At 39.7% G+C, this 9278-nt stretch overlaps 1 protein-coding gene across 4 annotated transcripts in view; it reads right to left on the bottom strand.

The window, feature by feature from the left end:
• The window catches only part of LOC102215408 (deleted in malignant brain tumors 1 protein-like), a 13010-nt gene extending 6635 nt beyond the window's left edge, over positions 1-6375 (bottom strand). For 3 of the 4 annotated variants that reach the window (XM_013914612.1, XM_013914614.1, XM_005747960.1), the window contains exons 1-4: positions 6306-6375; positions 1953-2030; positions 738-1172; positions 110-430 (exon numbers count right to left, since the gene is read on the bottom strand). In XM_013914612.1, the coding sequence (XP_013770066.1) occupies positions 110-430; positions 738-1172; positions 1953-2030; positions 6306-6345 (874 nt within the window). In that variant the 5' untranslated portion in view covers positions 6346-6375. Of the gene's footprint in view, positions 1-109; positions 431-737; positions 1173-1952; positions 2031-6301 lie in introns of all 4 variants that reach the window. The other variant, XM_013914613.1, reaches the window with a different exon arrangement.
• Between the last annotated feature and the right edge of the window lie 2903 nt (positions 6376-9278).

Below are 9278 nucleotides of genomic sequence, written 5' to 3'. Positions count from 1 at the left end.
TTTTTTTTACAGTAATTGTTTTTGGCTTAAAACCTCTCAGTTAAAATTTTATCGGGGACAAAAGGTCCAACAGGAGGACACCTAAATGAATCCTACTTCTCAAATTTACCTTCACAGATGACACCGGCATCTTCTTTGTGGCTGCAGTCATGAGATCCAAACCCTGAGTGATGACACTCGAATAGGTTGATTTCCCCTCCTGTGCATCCAACCTCATCCATCCAGATGGGCCCTGTGCCTTGTCCAAATTGTGTATTAGTTGGTGCTGAGAGGACCCTACCACAACCCAGCTGCCTACATACCACCTGAGCATCCTCCTGGCCCCAAGAATCATCACACACTGTCCCCCATTGCCCACTGTGGAAGATCTCCACCCTGCCAGAGCAGGAGCCGTTTCCTCCATTAACCAAGCGAACAGTTTCTTGAATTTCTGTGTTAAAAAGAAATACATACAAAATATAAAATCCGGGACTCAATAATAATTTTTGTGATAAGTCACTGTATACTGTAAAACAACACTGCAAACTACCCAGTTTAAACTATACTTTCCTTCCACTTGAATGTTTAACAAAATGGTAGTATTCAATGTCAAAGAGCCTGTAGGTAAAATATTGTAGTGTAAAGTAAAAATAATTGTATAATAGTTGGTCACTGAAAACCAGTGACCAGTTGAAATTATATCAGGGACATACAGTCAAACAGGTGGAACCTCAGGCTTGCCACCTTCTCAAATTTACCTTGACAGATAACACCAGTATCTTCACTGTGGCGGCAGTTGTGAGATCCAAACCCTGAGTGGCGACACTCAGAAAGCTTGGATTCCCTCCCTGTGCATGACACCTCATCCATCCAGATGGTTCCTGTGCCTTGTCCAATTTGTGCATTAGTTGGTATGGACAGGACCCTACCACAGCCCAGCTGCCTACATACCACCCGAGCATCCTCCAGGCCCCAGGAATCATCACACACTGTCCCCCACTGCCCACTGTGGAAGATCTCCACCCTGCCAGAGCAGGAGCCGTAACCCCTATTTACCAGGCGGACCTCCCCCTCAACTCCTGTGCTGTTGTCCACTGCTGTTGAACCAGTGACATTAACCGGAACAGATGGAGATGTCTGTGGTCTTGAAGTAGTTGTGGATAAACCAAAGCCCAGATCTGTTGAGTTCACTTCTGTTTGACATTAAAAAAGAAATACAAATAAATAGTAGTGCAGCAATGATGCTTGAACCATATTTTTTATAAACAGTTTATTTTATTTTGACCAGTATTACGCAGTAATAGACACTCTGGTCCATAGGGTTTATGTCATGCTTTGCCTCTTGCAAGCATGATATTGGTTGTATGAATTATCAAATTACGCACCGAATATCACCAAAATAGCAATTGCAGCAATTGCCTTTCCAAGGACTGCACATTTTGCAAAATACTGGAGCATAGGATCCACACCTGTTTGAGTTTATACATCTCACTTTTATTCTTTGCTTTAAGCACATTTCTGACTATCACGCACTTTCACATTATGATGGTGCATTGGTGGCAATTTGGAGTACAAGAGTGTGTGAAGCCTGGGACAGATTTAACAACATAGATTCCAAGGTTTTCTGGCAAAAAATTAATTAATTAATTAAAAATCGTAAGATGACCAATTTAAATTTTCCAAGGTGTTGAACTGACCGCAGATCATTTTATAAAATCTCAAGTAGAAATCTGTAAAAGTAAAGTACCAGAAAATGGCTAAAATTCAGCCAAAATATAATAATAATAATAATAATAATAATAATAATAATAATAATAATAATAATAATAATGAACACAAACAAGAGGAAGTGAATTTTACCCATTCCCCCAAAAGCAGAAGATGCATAAAAGATATCAATAAAGAAAGGAATGGGCACTCAGGGAATGCTTGTATATTGGGCCCTGAGTTCTGTGCTACAGCCCAATATCCACCTGTGGTGTTTCGTCCATCCATTTCTGTATGGTTGGGAGTTTCTGGATTGGCAAGACAAGTGATTCCATCCTGAAGATCTGTTAAAAAGATAAGCAATCAGTAGTTACTGTCCTGTTAAATACACATTAAAATATAATATTTATACTTTAATTGAATATTTACTTTATTTTATTGTGATAAAGTTTTAAAATTAGTTGTTAAACTTGCTATATTTTCACTTAATTATTTGAATTTGCAAAAATCAAAACTTTGTGATCCTTCCCTACACAAACCATCTACTGATAAAGATTATGTTAAAAGGTTGTGAAGAAGAAATTAGGATTTGAGTTTGTTTGTGATGACATCTTCTTCAGCTTTTTCTACACTTGTTAAATTAGGCTTTTGAACTTGTTTAAACATTTGAAATTGGGTATTTATTTATTTATTTCTGTTGTGTTGCAGCTGGATAGTGTAGTGGTAAGACTACATGCCTTTGGAATGGGAGTCGTGGGCTACTGTATCCTGTAAGCGTCCCTAGGCTAGACCCCCGCAGGCTAACCAAGAATGAGCGAGAGACAGAGTAACCAGGACACACTGATGAGAAGTGGGCTAGAAGAAGATGGTATAAGTGCTGAAGAGATGAAAATTGGGCGCTGTTGGAATACTACTGCGCAAGTAACCCCAGCAGAAGGGGTTACATGAATAGGACAAGGGACCTATGGAATCTTCAATACCCAGCATCCAGATTGATGATGAAACAACTAGTAGCTCAGTGTTCTAAAATTCGGAAGAAGGTACTGCTCTCATGGCTAGAGATTGATGAGGTACAACACAATGCTACGGCAAGCGGCACCAGGACGACAGGTCAGGGAGGAGATATCATCATCACCCCCACCCGAGTTTGGGTACCAAGCCCCAAGTGCGATGGAAGACGACGCATTGTGAGAGGAACTGACCTGAAAGATGGCATCATGGCAAAACTTGAAACCTGGACCCTCCGTAGCCTATTACCAAGGCTACGTGAAGTACCCCCTGAGGATCTACTAGATGATGTGAATGCAGCGCTGCCACAATTACCAAGACTAACCAGTTGACCAAAGCAGCAGTGATCAGTGAGTGATCAGCCACAAGGAGCAGTACCCTCCATGGAGAAGGAGACTGGACTGCAGAAAGGTAGAATGAAGAAGGTGCCTAACAAGTACAGCACGCTGTGAAACTGCCGAGCAAAGAGGTATACCAGAAAAACAGAAGGCAGGAGAATAAACCAGTTGTTCTCCACAGAACCATCCAAGGTGTAGTCGTAGTGGCATGGGAATATAAGAACAACACCACCAAGGCTGGAGACATAGCAATACTGGAGGTGCATATGTGATAAGCGCACAACACATAACTGCAAAGCTCATGAGCACTGCCATTACTGGACCCGAGCATGGTCCAGTAACCATCACATTGGCAGACATCCAAGAAAGTGTCTCCAGAATGAAGAATTGGACATCACCAGGCCCCGACATGATTCACAATTACTGGCTGAAGAATCTGCTTGCACTCCATGAGCGTCTCGCAGTACAAATGAACCAGCTGGTAGTTAATAAGAGACACCAAGAATGGCTAACTGAAGGCCTGACAGTCTTGATCCCCAAGGGTCCGCCAGAACCTGCCTCAGTACCAGATGGAAGCTCCTGTCAGGCATCACAGCGGCTAAGATGAACAGGCACATTCCTCAAAAAGACACATAAAGGAATTGGGAAGAATACCAGAGGAGCAAAGCACCAGCTACTGGTAGACAGAGCACCACCAGGATACACAGCAACGACATTGGAATGCAATTCGGATTGGAGAAGTGTAGTTGTAAGGTAGTCAGAACTGAGGGGATTGTACTACTAGATGGTAACATTGGCAACATGTATCTAGGAATCCCCACAGGAAAATAGGAACCACAAAGAGGCCGCAGGTAAGCTGCAACCACCAAATACCTGCGGAGGGTCAGGCAAGTCCTGAGAAGTCAGCTGTAATAGAAAGAACAAGATTCGGGCAATCAATACCTATATCCTGCCCGTGACCACATACCCTGCTAGGATAATAATCTGGCCAAAGGAGGAGATAGAAGCCACTGACATCAAGATAAGAAAGGTTCTAGATCATGGATGGAGGGTTTCTGTCACAGTCTGGCGAGGGCAGACTGTATGAATTGAGAAAAGGACCCAAAACGCAGACTCCAAGGAACAGGGAACAGAACTTGAAATGTTAACAAAAGGCGAGCCGTTTAATATGGCTGGTAGAAAAGGTACAAACAAAGGGCAAGGCAAACTGAAGCAAAATTAACACAAACCTAAACTGGGGAATCTAAACAAACAATAAGAAAAACCTAGACAAGAAACTTGGAAGCATGGCATGGCATGGCATAGGAAACATGGCGTGGACAACAGACAACCTGACAATCACACACTGAAAACAGAGGACTTAAATACACAGCAGGTGATTAGGGGAAGTGGGAACACATGGAGGAACAGCTGACTGACATGAGCCTAATGACAGGACAAGGGAAGTGAAACTAAATACAATGAACAAAGAACACACGACTCCTTCAAAATAAAACAGGAAACATGAGACAGACATGATAATACAAACTTGATAACATAAGACACGCAGCATGAAACACGAAGGTTGAGGGGAAACTTAAATACAGGGGAAGAAAACACAAGGAGTCTAATAACCAAATGAACTTAGATAACCTAATGAACAAAATAAACTCAAACTTAAAACGCTGGGTCAAAAGACCCAGGATCATGACAGTTTCACCCCAAGACGGAAGGAAGGAGGCCAAGGACTGGTGAGTGTCAGAACCGCTGTTCAGGATAAGACAACAATTATCCACGAGAACATCAGGAAGATAGCCATAACCAACCTTGTGCTTAATGAATACCTCAGCAGTGTTGGGAAGGTTACTTTTAAAATGTATTCCACTACAGATTACAGAATACATGCCCCAAAATGTATTTTGTAACGTATTCCGTTACGTTACTCAATGAGAGTAACGTATTCTGAATACTTTGGATTAGTTCATATATTATCATGCTTTTTACAATTACACAAATGTATTATTGCAGGGTGATTTATTACTATTACTTAAGGTTATTCGCCATATCAATACTAACTAATGTCACGGTACTTTTGGGTCTCATCTTCACACTGGCGCACCCTGCCGTGACAACAAAATTTTTAAATCTTAATATAAAATGAGTAACAGTAGGGTGGACATTGGGTAAGGCTCCACTTTTTTGCAGCGATCTCGTATAGAAAACTATATAAAACAGGTTTGAGGCTCCGAACCGTAAAGCCGTAAAACCATAAAGGGACCTCTGGCTAATACGTCGAGTTCCGTGTCTGGTTCCGTGTCCAGCTCGTAGCTAGATTCTTTAGGGCTATGCCTGTAACACTCTGCCTATTGCTTCATATTAAATCATTTTTTGAATAACTTTTTAAAATATTTCTTCACGTCATTATGCGGGCCGCAAGTAGGGGTGACATGGGCTGTGAGATTGAGACACAGGCCTTAGAGCCTCTTAATGCGTGTTTGGTTTGGGTTTCCAACGATGTGGAATTACCAAAAATAGAATGGGCATAGCCTAATATATGAAACAGGAAAAGACCACCGTGTAATCCATTTATTACAACAAAGTAACTGTATTCTGAATACCACCCTTCTAAATGGTAACTGTAACGGAAGACAGTTACTCATATTTTGTATTTTAAATACGTAACGGCAGTACATGTATTCCGTTACTCCTCATACTGTAGAGAAGAGGCACAAGGAGAAGAACCATCATGAAAGGACAGACCCCTGCATGGTATGTAGCACCAGCAGATAGAAGAAGTCAAAGCAGCTTAAACTGATTAATATACCCCGCTGCTACTTAACTAACCAGATTAATAAGCCAGAGGTTTAATTAACTTGATGCTATACTCTAATTAAAAGTTTTTTGAGCAGTGGCAATTGTTCTGAGTTTTTCTTTTTATACTGGAGGAAAAACAACAGCGATCTGAAAAATAATTTCTGGGGATGAAACAGGGATGAAAGAACACACCATAAGTAGCACATAGCAGTTGTGCTAAAAGAAATGATATGAACTTACTCCTGGCAGGTTTATATTTATTTATATTAAGTTATCTTTTACTTTTAATGTACTTGGAAGTGGTGTATGTCGTGGTTCACTGCTGACCTATTTTCAACGCCGAATAAATAAAATGAAGAAAGGCTGAATACATGAACTGCTGAAGCAGTTAGTGTTTAAAAATTAACAAAGTTTAAGGATTAATTCATGAGAAAAGAAAAGACAAGTAACACTGAATATTAGAGATGAGAACTTACTCACTTAGGAGGATGAAGCAGATCAAAATGTGATAGCCTTTCATCTTGAGTCACTGATGGGTTAATGTTGCTTCTTTTCTTTTTTACTTGCAAACCAGGAACTTCTTACTTCTCTTGTTCTTATGTCCCCCCCCCCCCTCCTGACTCCTCCCCTCTGCTTAAGGGTTTACCAACTGCACTGTCAAAGAATAACTGTGTATGAATTAAAGTTATATCTTTTCAAGTTATCCCTCAAAACTTAAATATTCTTTGTTTTCCCTCATTTAGTCGCTACTGAAAACAGGCTGTTTGTGTTGTATTGAATTGCAAAATATTAATTTATCATCTTGCAGTCCTGTAGTTTCAACATGTCAAACAGTGAAAACACTTCCTGTCCATTTTCTGTCCAAAACAGCAGTGATTAAAAGATATACCAAGCTGTGGACAGGCACACAGAGAGAAGTTTTGCACCAATGTCGAATTCAAAGATTCAAAACTGAGGACATAAAGGGATGCACAGGATCAGGAAGAGCTCTCAGGCTGACTCATTAGTTATCAAATACCTAAAGTGTGCCAAGAAAACAAGCTGCGGCCACCTACTGACTTCAAATTATGAGTCTTAGAGACTGCTTCTGAACCAATGACCAAGTCAGTAAATCTGCTTTCAATATCTTGTCTCGGTGTTTGGTGTGTCCTTTCTCTCTTTCTGGTCTGTCATAACTCATAAGAAATTTGTCACATTTGAGCCCACTGATCACTCTATAGAGGACACATACTGATGCAGGTACTATTTCTGGCAATAATAATGATTAACATGATCAGCAAAAAGCTGTCATCAAGACAGTGAGAGACTTTGACTGTGTTTTGTAAATAATTGCCGTTTTACACATTCAGAATACACAGAGCAACATTACCACATTTCACATTCATACTGTGCAACTATTAAACACTTTTCACTTCCGCTTTTTACTTTCATCTATGGAATAGATGTGAACTTTGACTACTGCTGTGTGTATTGCATGGTAAATTTAGCTGATCTGATTTTTTGATTGAATCAAAGTTGATAAGTGTGAACAGCAACAATAAAACTAATGAAATGAGATGAAAGATACTAAACATATTTTTATTCTCTCTCTTCTTCCTCTGTAATTCATTTTGCATAATATTATGTGTAAAGAAGCAGGTAGATATGTGCCTTGCTGTGGGAGAGGACGGGCTGAATGTGCATATTTAGCCCATTAGATCAAGGTACTTACAAACTGTATTGTGCAATTTACTTAAATTTGTTTGTTTGTTTTTTGAAGGGGAGGGGATCCCACTGATGATGCTGAAGTCTGAAAAACTGACAAAATCCCACGTATCAAATATGACACACTAGCGTCAGGGGTGTTTGGCTCCAGGCCTCAAGGGCCAGTCTCCTGCAGGTTTTAGATGTGTCTTTGATCCAAAACAGCTGATTTGAGTGGCTAAATTACGTCCTCAATATGTCTTGAAGTTCTCCAGAAGCCTGTTAATGAACTAATCATTTAATTCAGGTGTGTTGACCCGTGGTGTGATCTAAAACCTGCAGGACACCGCGGGTCTTGAGGACTGGAGTTAGACACCCCTGCACTAGGTATTAAGGCTTTACACTTTTATGTACCAGTGAAAAAATTACTGGATTTCAAGCTGACCACAGCAGCCAGGCTCAGAGGAGCGCTGATTTACACAGAAACAGAGACACAATAGCATCATTAATGAATTTCTTATAACTTTTTTGTTTTTTTTGTCAGTATAAACAAGTACAGTATTTGTATCTGGCTCTTTGACTACTCAGTACTTGACTTTGAAATGTGTAGTGTGCTCTTTTATTATGATTTTTATTTATTTTTTTGTTATAACTGAAAAAATATTGATGAAAGCATTGTGTGGGAAAAAAGTAAAAAGAACAAATGGAAATCTGAAAGGCACTAAAGCCTGCAAGGAACTTTAAGAGACAAAAAAGCCAGATGATAATTCGTATAATGATAATGTGATGATAGTTATTATTACAAGTGTTTCAGGGGAAGAAGAAACATTGGCTACTCTGTTGGACAAGAGAAAATGAACAACCTGAGAAGGCAAACTCGAAATCAATGCTATGATCGGATGATGTGGCTCAGCTTGGAGAAAAGAATCACAACTCAAATTAATTTGTAATGTGAACTCCCATAGATTTACTTTGTGTACAAAGTTTTTAACAACTGAATTCAACAAAATGTCAGCAGATGTTTTCAAAGGTATCTGAGCTAAATTCCATTTCCTACACTAACAGTATAATATGTATTGTCTTTATAAAGATTGAACTCAGTGAATTGGCATCATCCGCGTACATGCAAATTCATCTCTGCTACACTTGATGTAACAAAACAGTGACCATGAGCAGCACAGCCACTGTGCACCAGTCCAATACAATCCTCTTTTACTGTGAATTCACCACAGTACTGTAAGCTGCATTTACATTTACATTTACATGCAACTAAATATGTAACTAAATATGCGATTTATCAAGTCTCACTGAGCAGCACTTATTTAAATATAACCTCTCTTCTTCCACTCCTGCCTTTCTTGCATCTTTATCTCTGACTAAAGTTATCTGGTAATCAATTATCTCCCCTGTGAAATACAGTAGCTATACCTCTAGCTAGCAATACACTGTGCAACAAATGCACACAAACAGTTTATGTGTTTGCTGATGTTTGTTGAGCTATGTTGTATTTGAACTTATCCAACAGTTAAAAAATATCACTTCCTTTATGCTCACTATTCTTCTGTAGCTGCATGCAGAACTGCAGCTGCTACAAGTTATGGAGATCTGCACTCGTTGCAGTGTTGTGCCAAACCTGCCCACTTTAACCCCCTGAGTATAAAAGCTATTAATGATACCATTTAAGCTAAAGTAACAAGTCTGTTTGAAAATGTAAGGAGTAGAAAGTACAGAGTTTTCTTAACAATGTAAAGAGTTTAATGTTGTTAGAAA

The sequence above is a fragment of the Pundamilia nyererei genome, unplaced genomic scaffold (genome assembly GCF_000239375.1).
Source record: "Pundamilia nyererei isolate P.nyererei 1_Seehausen unplaced genomic scaffold, PunNye1.0 scaffold00210, whole genome shotgun sequence".
Taxonomy (NCBI): Eukaryota; Metazoa; Chordata; class Actinopteri; order Cichliformes; family Cichlidae; genus Pundamilia; species Pundamilia nyererei.
Note: the sequence above shows the minus strand (reverse complement) of the source record. Positions and strands in the feature narration are given on the sequence as shown.